General features: G+C 50.9%; 1 protein-coding gene across 2 annotated transcripts in view; it reads right to left on the minus strand.

The window, feature by feature from the left end:
- The window catches only part of epha3 (eph receptor A3), a 171564-nt gene that overhangs the window by 30398 nt on the left and 122414 nt on the right, over positions 1-18752 (minus strand). For both annotated transcript variants that reach the window (XM_055878105.1, XM_055878106.1), the window contains exons 9-11: positions 17569-17633; positions 16201-16326; positions 12477-12662 (exon numbers count right to left, since the gene is read on the minus strand). In XM_055878105.1, the coding sequence (XP_055734080.1) occupies positions 12477-12662; positions 16201-16326; positions 17569-17633 (377 nt within the window). The remainder of the gene's footprint in view (positions 1-12476; positions 12663-16200; positions 16327-17568; positions 17634-18752) is intronic.

Below are 18752 nucleotides of genomic sequence, written 5' to 3' on the forward strand. Positions count from 1 at the left end.
CAGACACACAGACACACAGACACACAGACACACACACACACAGACACACACACACACACACACACACACACACACACACACACACACACACACACACACACACACACACACACACACACACACACACACACACACACACACACACACACACACACACACACACACACACACATTGGGTTCAGCAGTGCTTCCTCTAGCTGGATGAAAGGGCCCATGCAGGGCTGAGTGTACAGGTCCTCTGGGTCACCTGTCAGAGAAACATCTTTATTCCAGCAGCAGCAGAAACGGTTACTATAAATCTGGATTGTTATCATCTGGCCCTGATTCACTAGACCAGAGGAGAGGAGAGGAAACCAGAAGAGAGGCAAGGAGAGGAGAGGAGAGCAGAGGAGAGGAGAGGAGAGCAGAGGAGAGGAGAGGAGACCACAAGAGAGGAGACCAGAGGAGAGGAGAGGAGACCAGAGGAGGGGAGACCAGACCAGAGGAGAGGAGAGCAGAGGAGGGGAGAGCAGATGAGAGGAAAGCAGAGGAGAGGAGAGGAGACCAGAGGAGAGCAGAGGAGAGTAGAGGAGGCCAGAGGAGGGGCGAGCAGAGGAGAGCAGAGCAGAGGAGAGGAGAGGAGAGCAGAGGAGAGGAGAGCAGATGAGAGGAGAGGAGAGCAGAGGAGAGGAGAGCAGAGGAGAGTAGAGCAGAGGAGAGTAGAGCAGAGGAGACCAGAGGAGGGGAGAGAAGAGGAGAGGAGACCAGAGGAGAGTTGAGGGGACCAGAGGAGAGCAGAGGATAGCAGACCAGAGGAGAGGATATCACAGGAGAGGAGACCAGAGGAGACCAGAGAAGAGCAGAGGAGAGGAGACCAGAGGAGAGGAGAGCAAAGGAGAGGAGAGCAGAGGAGGGGAGAGCAGATGAGAGGAGAGCAGAGGAGAGGAGACCAGAAGAGAGGAGAGGAGACCAGAGGAGACCAGAGAAGAGCAGAGGAGAGGAGACTAGAGGAGACCAGAGTAGACCAGAAGAGAACATAGGAGAGGAGAGGAGACCAGAGGAGAGGAGAGCAGAGGAGAGCAGAGGAGAGGAGACCAGAGGAGAGGAGAGGAGACCAGAGGAGACCAGAGAAGAGGAGAGAAGGGGAGAGGAGACCAGAGGAGAGTTGAAGGGACCAGAGGAGAGCAGAGGAGAGGAGATCAGAGGAGAGGAGACCAGAGGAGAGGAGAGGAGAGCAGAGGAGAGGAGACCAGAGGAGAGGAGACCAGAGGAGAGCAGAGACCAGAGGAGAGAAGAGCAGAGAAGAGGAGAGAAGAGCAGAGAAGAGGAGAGAAGAGGAGAGACCAGAGGAGAGTTGAGGGGACCAGAGGAGAGGAGAGGAGAGCAGAGCAGAGCAGAGCGGAGCGGAGCAGAGAAGAGCAGAGCAGAGCAAAGCAGAGGAGAGGAGAGGAGAGGGGAGCGGAGCGGAGCGGAGCAGAGAAGAGCAGAGCAGAGCAGAGCAGAGGAGAGGAGAGGAGAGGAGAGGAGAGGAGAGGACAGGAGACCAGAGGAGAGTTGAGGGGGCCAGAGGAGAGCAGAGGAGAGGAGAGCAGAGGAGAGCAGAGAAGACCAGAGGAGAGGAGACCAGAGGAGAGGATAGCAGAGGAGAGGAGAACAGAGGAGACCAGAGAAGAGCAGAGGAGAGCAGAGGAGGTCAGAGGGGAGCAGAGGAGAGCAGAGGAGACCAGAGAAGAGCAGAGGAAAGGAGACTAGAGGAGACCAGAGTAGACCAGAGGAGAGCAGAGGAGCGCAGAGGAGGCCAGAGGAGAGGAGAGCAGAGGAGAGGAAACCAGAGGAGAGCAGAGGAGAAAAGAGCAGAGGAGAGGAGAGCAGGGGATAGGAGACCAGAGGAGAGGAGACCAGAGAAAGGAAAAGGAGAGGAGACCAGAGTAGACCAGAGGAGAGCTGAGAAGATGAGAGCAGAGGAAAGGAGACCAGAACAGAGGAGACCAGAGGAGAGGAGACCAGAGGAGAGGAGACCAGAGGAGACCAGAGAAGAGCAGAGGAGAGGAGTCTAGATGAGACTAGAGTAGACCAGAGGAGAGCAGAGGAGAGCAGAGGAGGCCAGAGGAGAGGAGAGCAGAGGTGAGGAGATCAGAGGAGAGGAGACCAGAGGAGAGCAGAGGAGAGGAGACCAGAGGAGAGGAGAGGAGACCAGAGGAGAGCAGAGGACAGTAGAGGAGGCCAGAGGAGAGGAGATCAGAGTAGAGGAAACCAGAGGAGAGCAGAGGAGAGGAGACCAGAGTAGACCAGAGGAGAGCAGAGGAGAGCAGAGGAGAGGAGAGCAGAGGAGAGGAGACCAGAGGAGAGCAGAGGAGAGGAGACCAGAGGAGAGGAGAGGAGACCAGAGTAGAGCAGAGGAGAGCAGAGGAGGCCAGAGGAGAGGAGAGCAGAGGAGAGGAGACCAGAGGAGAGGAGACCAGAGGAGAGCAGAGGAGAGAAGACCAGACGAGAGGAGAGGAGACCAGAGGAGAGCAGAGGAGAGTAGAGGAGGCCAGAGGAGAGGAGAGCAGAGTAGAGGAAACCAGAGGAGAGCAGAGGAGAGGAGACCAGAGTAGATCAGAGGAGAGCAGAGGAGAGCAGAGGAGAGGAGAGCAGAGGAGAGGAAACCAGAGGAGACCAGAGAAGACCAGAGGAGAGGAGTCTAGATGAGACTAGAGTAGACCAGAGGAGAGCAGAGGAGAGCAGAGGAGGCCAGAGGAGAGGAGAGCAGAGGAGGTCAGAGGAGAGCAGAGGAGACCAGAGAAGAGCAGAGGAAAGGAGACTAGAGGAGACCAGAGTAGACCAGAGGAGAGCAGAGGAGCGCAGAGGAGGCCAGAGGAGAGGAGAGCAGAGGAGAGGAAACCAGAGGAGAGCAGAGGAGAAAAGAGCAGAGGAGAGGAGAGCAGGGGATAGGAGACCAGAGGAGAGGAGACCAGACAAAGGAAAAGGAGAGGAGACCAGAGTAGACCAGAGGAGAGCTGAGAAGATGAGAGCAGAGGAGAGGAGACCAGAGGAGAGGAGACCAGAGGAGAGGAGACCAGAGGAGACCAGAGAAGAGCAGAGGAGAGCAGAGGAGGCCAGAGGAGAGGAGAGCAGAGGTGAGGAGATCAGAGGAGAGGAGACCAGAGGAGAGCAGAGGAGAGGAGACCAGAGGAGAGGAGAGGAGACCAGAGGAGAGCAGAGGAGAGTAGAGGAGGCCAGAGGAGAGGAGAGCAGAGTAGAGGAAACCAGAGGAGAGCAGAGGAGAGGAGACCAGAGTAGACCAGAGGAGAGCAGAGGAGAGCAGAGGAGAGGAGAGCAGAGGAGAGGAGACCAGAGGAGAGCAGAGGAGAGGAGACCAGAGGAGAGGAGAGGAGACCAGAGTAGAGCAGAGGAGAGTAGAGGAGGCCAGAGGAGAGGAGAGCAGAGGAGAGGAGACCAGAGGAGAGGAGACCAGAGGAGAGCAGAGGAGAGGAGACCAGAGGAGAGGAGACCAGAGGAGAGCAGAGGAGAGTAGAGGAGGCCAGAGGAGAGGAGAGCAGAGTAGAGGAAACCAGAGGAGAGCAGAGGAGAGGAGACCAGAGTAGATCAGAGGAGAGCAGAGGAGAGCAGAGGAGAGGAGAGCAGAGGAGAGGAGAGCAGAGGAGAGGAAACCAGAGGAGAGCAGAAGAGAGGAGAGCAGAGGAGAGGAGACCAAAGGAGAAGAGACCAGAGAAGACCAGAGGAGAGCAGAGGAGGCTAGAGGAGAGGAGAGCAGAGTAGAGGAGACCAGAGGAGGGGAGAGCAGAGGAGACCAGAGGAGAGCAGAGGAAACCAGATGAGAGGAAACCAGAGGAGAGGAGAGGAGACCAGAGGAGAGGAGAGCAGAGGAGAGGAGACCAGAGGAGAGGAGACCAGAGGAGAGGAGGCCAGAGAAGAGCCGAGGAGAGGAGAGGAGGGCATAGGAGACCAGAGGAGAGCAGAAGAGACCAGAGGAGAGGAGAGGAGACCAGAGGAGAGGAGAGCAGAGGATAGCAGAAGAGACCAGAGGAGAGGAGAGCAGAGGAGACCAGAGGAGAGCAGAGCAGAGGAGAGGAGAGCAGAGGAGACCAGAGGAGAGCAGAGCAGAGGAGAGGAGACTAGAGGAGACCAGAGTAGACCAGAGGAGAGCTGTGGAGAGGAGAGTAGAGCAGAGGAGAGCAGAGCAGAGGAGAGGAGAGCAGAGGAGAGGAGACCAGAGAAGACCAGAGGAAAGCAGAGGAGACGAGGCCAGATGAGAGTTGAGGAGACCAGAGGAGAGCAGAGGAGAGGAGACCAGAGGAGAGGAGACCAGATGAGAGCAGAGGAGAAGAGACCAGAGGAGAGGAGAGCAGAGCAGAGGAAACCAGAGAAGAGGAGACCAGAGGAGAGCAGAGGAGAGGAGACTAGAGGAGACCAGAGTAGACCAGAGGAGAGCTGTGGAGAGGAGAGCAGAAGAGAGCAGAGGAGAGGAGAGGAGAGCAGAGTAGAGCAGAGGAGAGCAGAGCAGAGGAGAGGAGAGCAGAGGAGAGGAGACCAGAGAAGACCAGAGGAAAGCAGAGGAGAGGAGGCCAGATGAGAGGAAAGCAGAGGAGACCAGAGGTAAGGATGTGTAGACATCCGGTTTGGAGCGAGCGGTCGCATTTGCATTCGCTCTGCAGGTAGTATAACTTTTCATTACATTTCATTACATTTCATTATAGTACAACGGTTTAATTTGTCCAACCTTAGCAATTTCTTCTTAGCTAGCTACATAGCCGTCTGTGTATCAAAGATAATTGCGTAATTATCGTATTTCGTCGTCTATCGTAGTCCACACTGCTATCTGCCCAGCAGCTAGCAAACGTCCACCGTCTACCGAATAGTAGTATAACTTTTCATTACATTTCATTATAGTACAACGGTCTGATTTTCATTTTCATTACAGTACAACGGTTTGATTTGTTTGATCTTAGCTAGCTACATAGCCGTCTTTGTATCATACATAATTGTGTAGTTATTGAGGTTCGCTAGCCAGCTATTTTCGTCCTAACGTAACGCAACGTAGCCAACACTGCTAGCTAGCCAGCTTGCCACCGAATAGCAGCATTGTAGAAACGAGTGCATTACAACGGAACGACTTGATTAGTGTAGTGTTGGCTGGCTACACAGTTGTCTTTGCTATCTTTGATTTGTTTGATCTTAGCTAGCTACTTAGCTGGCTACATAGCCGTCTTTGTATCAAAGATAATTGTGTAGTTATCGAGGTTCGCTGAGGTTCGCTAGCCAGGTATTCTCGTCCTAACGTAACGTAACGTAACGTAGTCAACCCTGCTAGCTAGCCAGCTAGCCACCGATTAGCAGCACTGTAGAAACGATTACATTACAACGGAACGACTTGATTTGTGTAGTGTTAGCTAGCTACATAGTTTTCTTTGCTATCTTTGTATCTAAGATAATTGTGTAGCTTTGAGTAATTATCGGTTAGCTAGCCAGCTATTTTCGCCTGCCGCGCTGCCGTCCTCCTACCTAGCCAACACTGCTAGCTAACACTGCTGGCTAGCCAACTTCTACCGAATAGCAGCACTGTAGAAACTTACATTACAACGGAACGACTTGATTAGCGTAGTGTTAGCTAGTTGTCTTTGCTGTCCTTGTATCCATGATAATTTTATAGTTTAGAGAAATTTAGAGAAATTGTCGAGGTCACCTAGCCAGCTTCACTTTCAACAACGCAGCCACTGCTAGCCAGGCTACTTCACCAGCCAGCAGTACTATATCATTTTAGTCAATCAGATCTTTTATTTTACTTTTATTTTTTGCAACGTAAGCTTAACTTTCTGAACATTCGAGACGTGTAGCCCACTTGTCATTCTAATCTCCTTTGCTTTAGCGTAGCCTCTTCTGTAGCCTGTCAACTATGTGTCTGTCTATCCCTGTTCTCTCCTCTCTGCACAGACCATACAAACGCTTCACACCGCGTGGCCGCGCCCACCCTAACCTGGTGGTCCCAGCCCGCACGACCCACGTGGAGTTCCAGGTCTCCGGTAGCCTCTGGAACTGCCGATCCGCGGCCAACAAGGCAGAGCTCATCTCAGCCTATGCGTCCCTCCAGTCCCTCGACTTCTTGGCACTGACGGAAACATGGCTCACCACAGATAACACTGCTACTCCTACTGCTCTCTCTTCGTCTGCCCACGTGTTCTCGCACACCCCAAGAGCTTCTGGTCAGCGGGGTGGTGGCACCGGGATCCTCATCTCTCCCAAGTGGTCATTCTCTCTTTCTCCCCTTACCCATCTGTCTATCGCCTCCTTTGAATTCCATGCTGTCACAATTACCAGCCCTTTCAAGCTTAACATCCTTATCATTTATCGACCTCCAGGTTCCCTTGGAGAGTTCATCAATGAGCTTGATGCCTTGATAAGCTCCTTTCCTGAGGACGGCTCACCTCTCACAGTTCTGGGTGACTTTAACCTCCCCACGTCTACCTTTGACTCATTCCTCTCTGCCTCCTTCTTTCCACTCCTCTCCTCTTTTGACCTCACCCTCTCACCTTCCCCCCCTACTCACAAGGCAGGCAATACGCTTGACCTCATCTTTACTAGATGCTGTTCTTCCACTAACCTCATTGCAACTCCCCTCCAAGTCTCCGACCACTACTTTGTATCCTTTTCCCTCTCGCTCTCATCCAACACTTCCCACACTGCCCCTACTCGGATGGTATCGCGCCGTCCCAACCTTCGCTCTCTCTCCCCCGCTACTCTCTCCTCTTCCATCCTATCATCTCTTCCCTCTGCCCAAACCTTCTCCAACCTATCTCCTGATTCTGCCTCCTCAACCCTCCTCTCCTCCCTTTCTGCATCCTTTGACTCTCTATGTCCCCTATCCTCCAGGCCGGCTCGGTCCTCCCCTCCCGCTCCGTGGCTCGACGACTCATTGCGAGCTCACAGAACAGGGCTCCGGGCAGCCGAGCGGAAATGGAGGAACACTCGCCTCCCTGCGGACCTGGCATCCTTTCACTCCCTCCTCTCTACATTTTCCTCTTCTGTCTCTGCTGCTAAAGCCACTTTCTACCACTCTAAATTCCAAGCATCTGCCTCTAACCCTAGGAAGCTCTTTGCCACCTTCTCCTCCCTCCTGAATCCTCCTCCCCCTCCCCCCCCCCTCCTCCCTCTCTGCAGACGACTTCGTCAACCATTTTGAAAAGAAGGTCGACGACATCCGATCCTCGTTTGCTAAGTCAAACGACACCGCTGGTTCTGCTCACACTGCCCTACCCTGTGCTTTGACCTCTTTCTCCCCTCTCTCTCCAGATGAAATCTCGCGTCTTGTGACGGCCGGCCGCCCAACAACCTGCCCGCTTGACCCTATCCCCTCCTCTCTTCTCCAGACCATTTCCGGAGACCTTCTCCCTTACCTCACCTCGCTCATCAACTCATCCTTGACCGCTGGCTACATCCCTTCCGTCTTCAAGAGAGCGAGAGTTGCACCCCTTCTGAAAAAACCTACACTCGATCCCTCCGATGTCAACAACTACAGACCAGTATCCCTTCTTTCTTTTCTCTCCAAAACTCTTGAACGTGCCGTCCTTGGCCAGCTCTCCTGCTATCTCTCTCAGAATGACCTTCTTGATCCAAATCAGTCAGGTTTCAAGACTAGTCACTCAACTGAGACTGCTCTTCTCTGTATCACGGAGGCGCTCCGCACTGCTAAAGCTAACTCTCTCTCCTCTGCTCTCATCCTTCTAGACCTATCGGCTGCCTTCGATACTGTGAACCATCAGATCCTCCTCTCCACCCTCTCCGAGTTGGGCATCTCCGGCGCGGCCCACGCTTGGATTGCGTCCTACCTGACAGGTCGCTCCTACCAGGTGGCGTGGCGAGAATCTGTCTCCTCACCACGCGCTCTCACCACTGGTGTCCCCCAGGGCTCTGTTCTAGGCCCTCTCCTATTCTCGCTATACACCAAGTCACTTGGCTCTGTCATAACCTCACATGGTCTCTCCTATCACTGCTATGCAGACGACACACAATTAATCTTCTCCTTTCCCCCTTCTGATGACCAGGTGGCGAATCGCATCTCTGCATGTCTGGCAGACATATCAGTGTGGATGACGGATCACCACCTCAAGCTGAACCTCGGCAAGACGGAGCTGCTCTTCCTCCCGGGGAAGGACTGCCCGTTCCATGATCTCGCCATCACGGTTGACAACTCCATTGTGTCCTCCTCCCAGAGCGCTAAGAACCTTGGCGTGATCCTGGACAACACCCTGTCGTTCTCAACTAACATCAAGGCGGTGGCCCGTTCCTGTAGGTTCATGCTCTACAACATCCGCAGAGTACGACCCTGCCTCACACAGGAAGCGGCGCAGGTCCTAATCCAGGCACTTGTCATCTCCCGTCTGGATTACTGCAACTCGCTGTTGGCTGGGCTCCCTGCCTGTGCCATCAAACCCCTACAACTCATCCAGAACGCCGCAGCCCGTCTGGTGTTCAACCTTCCCAAGTTCTCTCACGTCACCCCGCTCTTCCGCTCTCTCCACTGGCTTCCAGTTGAAGCTCGCATCCGCTACAAGACCATGGTGCTTGCCTACGGAGCTGTGAGGGGAACGGCACCTCAGTACCTTCAGGCTCTGATCAGGCCCTACACCCAAACAAGGGCACTGCGTTCATCCACCTCTGGCCTGCTCGCCTCCCTACCACTGAGGAAGTACAGTTCCCGCTCAGCCCAGTCAAAACTGTTCGCTGCCCTGGCACCCCAATGGTGGAACAAACTCCCTCACGACGCCAGGACAGCGGAGTCAATCACCACCTTCCGGAGACACCTGAAACCCCACCTCTTCAAGGAATACCTAGGATAAAGCAATCCTTCTGCCCCCCCCCCCCCCCCTTAAAAGATTTAGATGCACTATTGTAAAGTGGCTGTTCCACTGGATGTCATTAGGTGAATGCACCAATTTGTAAGTCGCTCTGGATAAGAGCGTCTGCTAAATGACTTAAATGTAAATGTAAATGAGAGGAGACCAGAGGAGAAGAGACCAGAGGAGATGAGAGGAGACCAGAGAAGAGGAGAACAGGTTTAGAACCGGTAGAAACGAGGGGGGAAATGACTTCAAGTCAGCCGTAGTCAAATGAACAGGACTGCTGTCACGACAGGTTTGTGTCAGATGGTTATGGGCTCCCCCTCTTCACCCTCCCTCCCTCACTCTCTATTTCTCACTTTCCCTCTTTATCTATCGCTCTCCCGCACCCTCCCCATCCCTCTCTCAACCTCCTTCTATCCCCCCTCTCCGTCATGCATGTTGTAAATGTATCAAAGTGAAACTCCACATCTGGCAACGCAGAACTCATTTACAGATCTGTCAGAGGAAGGGGATGATGGACCCTGCTGTAAAAAGAAACACATTTATAACCCTCGTTGGAAAAATAAACGTCAATTAATAAAACTGGCTGCCTCACAAACTGCTTGCGTATAAATGGTGAGCTAAAACAAGACTAGGTTTGGTCAGAGCAGTGGTTCAACGTTACCACAACCAGCAGCTTTCATTTTCTGCTGGGTTGAGTACCGGCACCATTTATAGAAAATAATCTCATGAACTACAAACCCAGGAACTGTAAAATTAAAGTGAGTGAGGACACCTTTTTCATTCCATCTCATGAACTAGGTCTAGATTTTACAGTGTAGTGATACGGGCTGACTAACTGACAGTCCAACCTGCTACTCATCTAGATAATAACAGCACTTTCCCTTCAAATAAGAAGGACTGCTGGTCCAAACACAGCCATAGACATAATTAAACACCTCCCTCTATAAAGCCCTGATGGATTGGTTCAACACCCCCTCTAAAAGAACCTGATGGATTGGTCCAACCCCCCCCCCCCCCCCTCTATAAGACCCTGATGGATTGGCCCAACACCCCCCTCTGTAAGACCCTGATGGATTGGCCCAACACCCCCCTCTATAAGACCCTGATGGATTGGCCCAACACCCCCCTCTATAAGACCCTGATGGATTGGCCCAACACCCCACTCTATAAGACCCTGATGGATTGGCCCAACACCCCCCTCTATAAGACCCTGATGGATTGGCCAAACACCCCCCTCTGTAAGACCCTGATGGATTGGCCCAACACCCCCCTCTATAAGACCCTGATGGATTGGCCAAACACCCCCCTCTATAAGACCCTGATGGATTGGCCCAACACCCCCCTCTATAAGACCCTGATGGATTGGCCCAACACCCCACTCTATAAGACCCTGATGGATTGGCCCAACACCCCCCTCTATAAGACCCTGATGGATTGGCCCAACACCCCCCTCTATAAGACCCTGATGGATTGGCCCAACACCCCCCTCTATAAGACCCTGATGGATTGGACCAACACCCCCCTCTATAAAACCCTGATGAATTGGCCCAACACCCCCCTCTATAAGACCCTGGTGGATTTGCACAACAACCCCCTCTATAAGACCCTGATGGATTGGCCCAACACCCCCCTCTATAAGACCCTGATGGATTGGCCCAACACCCCACTCTATAAGACCCTGATGGACTGGCCCAACACCCCACTCTATAAGATCCTGATGGATTGGCCCAACACCCCCCTCTATAAGACCCTGATGGATTGGCCCAACACCCCCCTCTATAAGACCCTGATGGATTGGACCAACACCCCCCTCTATAAGACCCTGATGGATTGGCCCAACACCCCCCTCTATAAGACCCTGATGGATTGGCCCAACACCCCCCTCTATAAGACCCTGATGGATTGGTCCAACACCCCCCTCTATAAGACGCTTTATAGTTTCAGATAAAACAGACTCCCTAAACCTCCTCCCCTTTTACTCCTCTCCTCTTTGCTCCTCTCCTCTGTGGTGTGTGTGTGTGTGTGTGTGTGTGTGTGTGTGTGTGTGTGTGTGTGTGTGTGCAGCCCTTAGCGGTGCAGCCAAAAGCAGCAGCAGGGTTAATGAGGTGTGACAGTCTCTGGATTATTAAGAATTAACAGGACTGGGTTAATAAATCACCCTACGCCACAGACAGGACTGTGTGTGTGTGTGTGTGTGTGTGTGTGTGTGTGTGTGTGTGTGTGTGTGTGTGTGTGTGTGTGTGTGTGTGTGTGTGTGTGTGTGTCCGTTCCCACTTGCCAACCAAACCCCTAAGAGCCTGCTCTCAATCATAGAGTACCCCTCCAACACACACACACACACACACACACACACACACACACACACACACACACACACACACACACACACACACACACACACACACACACACACACACACACACACACACACACACACACACACACACACACACACACACACACACACACACTACTATGCTCTCCCCTCGTTCTGTCCTAAAAACAGAAACAAACCGCAGTCATTTACAATTAGTCCTGGTATTATTCACCTTCAGGGCTTCAATAATGAGTGCTGTAAGATTTATGAGACAAATAAAATCCCTATATGATGAAGCCTTGAACAAATAAAAGGCCATTTTGCATTCCTGTCCAGATTCTATTTACAGCCAGATGAATGGGAAACATACTGTGTCTGAGTGGGTTTTCATTGAGTTTGCTAAGTAACTGGTCCTGTCATAATGCAGACAGTCTTCACATGGCACAGTGGCTTTATCTAACTGTCAACTAGAATACACAGGATTTCCTTTTGTTTCCATGGCAAAAAACAAAAAATGATAAGCAGCGACCGTATCATAATCCTTATGAATATTCAGAACTTAAATAGAACTTCTTCAAGGCAACCAAGTTAATTTATGTATGTTTTAACATGTCATTATAGATATCGTATAACTACATTCAACTGTATCATGATTCAGAAATCCATGGCTTGGCTACAACTGGATATGAAACATCATTAAAACAGATCTGTTCTGGCTTGCTGGTCAAGTTGACCTAAACTGGCTAACCTCTGTAAAGTTTTACTGTGAGTTTAACAGGCCTGCCTGTGGAATGATCAGTTCATCTGTTGCAGAGCAATCAGAGGGAGATATTTTACAGGTTTAACTCTTCAGTATAACGACACGGCCAGAACTGCAGTATAATGGTAATGTGGGTGTGTGTGCGTGTGATCACGCGTGTGTAGTGAAGACCGGCTCTGATTGTGGACCAGAGGTCAAAGCAATTATTTCACAGTTTTTCGAGTCATTTCCTTTTAGAGAACTGAGAATGTGTTGGTGTGTGAGACTAGCTGTGTTAAGGAGCCTCGGGAGGGAGGCTAAGATTTAAACATATAGGGACTGTTTGATCAGGTGACATTGATCTGGTGAGATTCAAGCCATTGGAACTCAATAAAAATGGCTTCTCTTGTAAAGGTGTTGGCCAGCTTCATATCATTGTTCGGTGTACAACTAATGACACATTCTGTCCAAGGTTCTCTCTGGGCAGAATGCGTGAGGCATAGCCTACTTCATAAATAAATGTCACGCCAAGATTTAGTGAGTGAGACGTTGTTTATCTCTCATTTTGACTGTATAGTAAGATATGGTCTGTACGTACTCCTGGTGACCACTCCCTCCAGCCTGATGATGTTTGGATGGTCAAACTGTCCCATGATGGACGCTTCAGACAGGAAGTCCCGCCTCTGTTTGTCGGTGTATCCTGCCTTCAGAGTCTTGATGGCCACACAGTTCTCCTTTTTACTGGGCAGACGCAGACGACCGCTGCACACCTCCCCAAACTCACCTACAAAAACACAAATATAGCCACACAGAGCGTTAATAACACACACAATCTCTCACACCAAGGACCTGAGGCATTGACACTAAGGACCCGAGACGCTGACACCAAGGACCTGAGGTGCTGACACCAAGGACCTGAGGTGCTGACACCAAGGACCTGAGGTGCTGACACCAAGGACCTGAGGTGCTGACACCAAGGACCTGAGGTGCTGACACCAAGGACCTGAGGTGCTGACACCAAGGACCTGAGGTGCTGACACCAAGGACCTGAGATGCTGACACTAAGGACCCGAGACGCTGACACCAAGGACCTGAGGTGCTGACACCAAGGACCTGAGGTGCTGACACCAAGGACCTGAGGTGCTGACACCAAGGACCTGAGGTGCTGACACCAAGGACCTGAGATGCTGACACTAAGGACCCGAGACGCTGACACCAAGGACCTGAGGTGCTGACACCAAGGACCTGAGGTGCTGACATAAAGGACCTGAGGTGCTGACATAAAGGACCTGAGACGCTGACACCAAGGACCTGAGGCGCTGACACCAAGGACCTGAGGTGCTGACACCAAGGACCCGAGGAGCTGACACCAAGGTCCTGAGGAGCTGATACCAAGGACCTGAGGAGCTGACACCAAGGACCTGAGGTTACAAGCTTGTATTGATGACTTTTCATCAGAATAACTGTTATCATTTATTTCAGTTGGATCAGACCAGTCTGAAATTCTTGCCTAATTTCATCACACACGGTTGGCCAGTATAAGCATGTGCAGTCATATGTCCTTCTTTAAATCCAACTCCCTCACTGAGATAACAATGACTAATTGAACATTGACTACATTGGTCACAGTCTATAAATGCCCCCTACTTTCCATATCATATAAAGCACTATGAGAGGTTATCAGAGCTGACAAATTCTCATTCCAGCATGGTGATGACATACAGTATGATCAAGCTGTAGTATCCCTCTGAGGTACAGAGCCTCTCTGGAGAATAGTTTCCCTAGGCAGGGCTTGTGGTAAAGAGACCACTTCAAAGTCAGAATGGGAGGTCAAGCATTGCTCTGATGCGGCTGGTGACAGGGACTTGGCCAAAGAAGAGAGGGTGTGTTTGTGTAGGACCGTGATGTTACAGCTAAGACATATGGACCCGGTCCATGCCCTTTCTCCTGTATGATCATTTCCCATAGAGGAGTCGGATCAGAGATACAGGGTTGGCACGAAGTCAGAGACACACACACGCAAGGACTGGCCTGAGATTGGGTCTGGAAGGACATTGAATAATTACAGGCTGTCTAAAGAGAGCAGCACACTGCCTGCTGGGCTGTTGTTGGAGCTAGGCTGAGCTGGGCTGTTGTTGGAGCTAGGCTGACCTAGGCTGTTGTTGGAGCTAGGGTAACCTGGGCTGGGCTGTTGTTGGAGCTAGGCTGAGCTGGGCTGTAGTTGGAGCTAGGCTGAGCTGGGCTGTGGTTGGAGCTAGGCTGAGCTGGGCTGTGGTTGTAGCTAGACTGACCTGGGCTGTGGTTGGAGCTAGGCTGAGCTGGGCTGTAGTTGGAGCTAGGATGAGCTGTGCTGTGGTTGGAGCTAGGCTGACCTGGGCTGTGGTTGGAGCTAGGCTGAGCTGGGCTGTAGTTGGAGCTAGGATGAGCTGTGCTGTGGTTGGAGCTAGGCTGAGCTGGGCTGTGGTTGGAGCTAGGCTGTGGTTGGAGCTAGGCTGAGCTGGGCTGTGGTTGGAGCTAGGCCGTGGTTGGAGCTAGGCTGAGCTGGGCTGTGGTTGAAGCTAGGCTGTAGTTGGAGCTAGGCTGAGCTGGGCTGTGGTTGGAGCTAGGCTGAGCTGGGCTGTGGTTGGAGCTAGGCTGTGGTTGGAGCTAGGCTGAGCTGGGCTGTAGTTGGAGCTAGGCTGAGCTGGGCTGTGGTTGGAGCTAGGCTGAGCTGGGCTGTGGTTGGAGCTAGGCTGTGGTTGGAGCTATGCTGAGCTGGGCTGTGGTTGGCCAGTGGATAGGCTGGGAGATGACCAGCACCAGGATCAGTATTACCCCACCCTCCATCCTCCATCCTCCACCCTCCACCCTCCATCCTCCACCCTCCACCCTCCACCCTCCATCCTCCACCCTCCACCCTCCACCCTCCACCCTCCATCCTCCACCCTCCACCCTCCATCCTCCACCCTCCACCCTCCACCCTCCATCCTCCATCCTCCACCCTCCATCCTCCACCCTCCACCCTCCATCCTCCATCCTCCACCCTCCACCCTCCACCCTCCATCCTCCACCCTCCACCCTCCATCCTCCACCCTCCATCCTCCACCCTCCACCCTCCACCCTCCATCCTCCACCCTCCACCCTCCATCCTCCATCCTCCATCCTCCACCCTCCACCCTCCACCCTCCACCCTCCACCCCCCACCCTCCATCCTCCACCCTCCACCCTCCACCCTCCACCCTCCACCCTCCATCCTCCATCCTCCACCCTCCATCCTCCATCCTCCATCCTCCACCCTCCATCCTCCACCCTCCACCCTCCACCCTCCACCCTCCATCCTCCACCCTCCACCCTCCACCCTCCATCCACTCCTCTGATGAGCAGGGAAGAGCTGTGATTAATGACACAAACTCTCCCTCCGCTTTCTTAGGCTTTGATGTGTGCAGGTCATCTGTAAGATGGTGCAGCTGCCCTGTGTTGTAGCATGTCTCTATGTGCTCTCCCACTGCCTGCTATTCCCATGAATCACAATGCATTAACTTCATGTCTACAACCCTGCTGAAGACATCTGGGAGAGAGGGAAGAGGAGCGAGGTGGAGAAAGGGTGAAAAAGAAAGGAGAGGAGAGGTTTAGAAAATAAATGAGAGAGAGGAGAGAGGGAGCTGGGGGGAATGTCAAACAATATCCCATCTGGAGGAGCGATAACGTTACCCATACTCCTCTGCTCCAGTAGCACACACTCTATTAAAAGCAGTGAGGCAGCGAGGACTTTTCACTCCATCCCTCTATCCATCCCTCTTTTTACTCCTTTCATTTCCCTCTCTACATCCCCATTTCTCCATCCATCCCTTCCTCTCACTTCCTGCACTCCCCATCTCTCAATCCATCCCTATATCCATACCACCTTTCTCTCCCACCCATCCCTCATTCTTCCTCTCTTCTTCCCTTCCTCCCTCCCTCCTTCCCCCGTCTCACCCTCTCTCCGTTGCAGAAGAGGAGTAAAACACAGGACTCTCCAGCTGAAGTGTTAAATGAATCTCATTCTCACTGCTACATTTAGAACAAACACCTTACTATCAAATAGCTTATCTTTGTGCCTCTGAATACCAATACGTTGGAATGTGTGTGACGTATCTTTGGGATCACTGTGAATGCTACTGTGGGAAAGTTTGTTCAATATGTATTAGGTAATCGTATATGAATGCTACAGTATATGTTATTGACGTGTGTGTGTGTGCATGCATATGTTTGTGCGCGTGTGTGCATGCATGCACCTGTATGTGTGTGCATGCATGTGTCTCTGTGTGCCTATGTGACACTGTGTGTCATGTCTCTGGTCTCACCTGCTCCCACCACCTTGTCGATGGCGATACAGGAAGCATCCAGCTCCTTGGCAAACTCATGGACGGCCTGACTGGGGTCTTCATAGGTGTGAGGGTCTACGTAGGTCCTTATACCTGGCAGACGCACTGAGGGGAAGGGGGGGGTGTAATGTTTACTGTTAATTTTGTATTGTTTATTTCACTTTTGTATATTATCTATATCACTTAAACATATGTTTCCCATGCCAATAAAGCCCTTCAATTGAAATTGAATTGATGTGAGAGAGAGTTAGTAACAGTCTTATTGAGAGAATCAGAGAGAGAGAGAGAGAGAATCAGAGAGATTTTCCCTTTTGTACTTTAACCATTTGTACATCATTACAACACTGTACATATACATAATATGACATTTGTAATGTCTTTATTCATTTGGAACTTCTGTGAGTGTAATGTTTACTGTTCATTTTTATTGTTTATTTCACTTATGTTTATTATCTACTTCACTTGCTTTGGCAATGTTAACATATGTTTCCCATCTTAATAAAGCCCATTGAATTGAGAGAGAGAGAGAGAGAGAGAGCGAGAGAGAGAGAGAGAGAGAGAGAGAGAGAGTGTTAGTAGACAGTATATTAGGAATAGGCAGAGGAGATGAGTCTTCGGGTGGGTCACAAAACCCACTACGGACGTCATGTGACATTTATGGATGAGTGACCAGCCAATCAATCCATCATGTGTAAGAAAAACACTAGGTTGGTTTATGAGTGTGGCCAGCCCCCAAGGAAAACATGTTTCTGTTCAAATAAACCCCAATCAGGGGATGGATATACTGTACACAAACACACTGACCCTGTACCTAACTAACGCTGAGGAATGACTCAACATATTTTAGAAGAACAATACACAGACAGACACGCACACAGACAGACAAGCAGACAGACAAACACGCACACAAACAGACAGACAGACAGACAGGCACGCAGACATGCGGACAGGCAGACAGGCACGCAGACATGCAGACAGATAGGCAGACAGGCAGACAGGCAGACGGACAGACAGGAACACAGACATGGAGACAGGCAGACAGGCACACAGACATGCAGACAGTCAGACAGTCAGGCAGACAGGCAGACAGTCAGGCAGACAGGCAGACGGACAGACAGGCACACATACATGCAGACAGATAGGCAGACAGGAAGACAGGCAGACAGTCAGGCAGACGGACAGACAGGCACACAGACATGCAGACAGATAGGCAGACAGGCAGACAGTCAGACAGACAGACAGGCAGATGGGCAGACGGACAGACAGGCACGCAGACAGGCAGACAGGCAGACGGACAGACGGACTGACAGACAGATGGACGGACAGAGGGTTGGGTGAGGTACTTACAGTGTCCATTGCCAAAGTGCAGTCTCTTCTCGTCAGGATGTTTAGACCTCCTGTAGCCACAGAACCTGTCAGTCACAATGACAGAAATGAATGTCACACCTTTACCTATCAGTCTTCACATTCCCTCACCCTACATCAGAGGGCATAGCAAGCCATGTGTGTGTGCGTCGAATCAAATCAAACTTTATTTGTCACATGAGCCGAATACAACAAATGTGTAGACCTTACCATGAAATGCTTACTTACAAGCCCTTAACCAACAGTGCAGTTCAAGAAAGAGTTAAGAAAATATTTACCAAATAAAGTAAAGTAAAAAATAATACAAAGTAACACAATAAAATGACAGTAAAGGCTATATACAGAGGGTACCGGTACCGAGTCAATGTGCGGGGTACAGGTTAGTCGAGGTAATTTGTACATGTAGGTAGGGGTGAAGTGACTACGCATAGATAATAAACAGCGAGTAGCAGCAGTGTACAAAACAAATTGAGAGGGGGGTGTCAATGTAAAATGACTTACCGGTCTAAGGGTAATTTGAAAAATGTATTGGAATTAAATTGCCGCATGTGTAAACTTGTTATGTATCTTATTTATTACACAGCATATAGATACAGAGCCTTTGAGTGGAAAATCTGTAAGACACCGCTTTTATAAGCCAGATCATTGCGCAACAATTCAAAATGTAATCGTGCGTTAAAAATAGCCCCAATTAAAAAGAGATACTATTTGTATATCTCAACTGGTAATTGAAGCGGGCTTCCCATTTGCTGTTCAAATGCAACTAAAGCAGGCTTCATCAGCTCGTCACACCCACTTTGCAATGAGCTGGAGGAGGTATGAATTTTGAAAACCTATAGTTACTTCACTGTTTGAAACATGAATGTTTTACTACATATTAAGAGGCATGTTTTACCTTGCTTCGAAGGAGCCTAGGCTAAATCTGACCATATCCGTGGAATCAATGATTTAATAAAGACTTCCATATGCCATTGAAACCAGTAGGTTAGGTCTACTTTACTACTATGGGGGATAGTACATTGACATAGGTAACGCATCCATAAGGCTAGCGGAAGCTCAGCTTTCCCTAAAGTAAATTGAATTAAATTGCCAAAATTCTATATAAATTAGTCTAATCATGTCTATACAGAAATCAATGAAATCCTTCAAAATACTAAAGCATGATT

This window comes from Salvelinus fontinalis, chromosome 23 (assembly GCF_029448725.1).
Source record: "Salvelinus fontinalis isolate EN_2023a chromosome 23, ASM2944872v1, whole genome shotgun sequence".
Lineage (NCBI taxonomy): Eukaryota > Metazoa > Chordata > Actinopteri > Salmoniformes > Salmonidae > Salvelinus > Salvelinus fontinalis.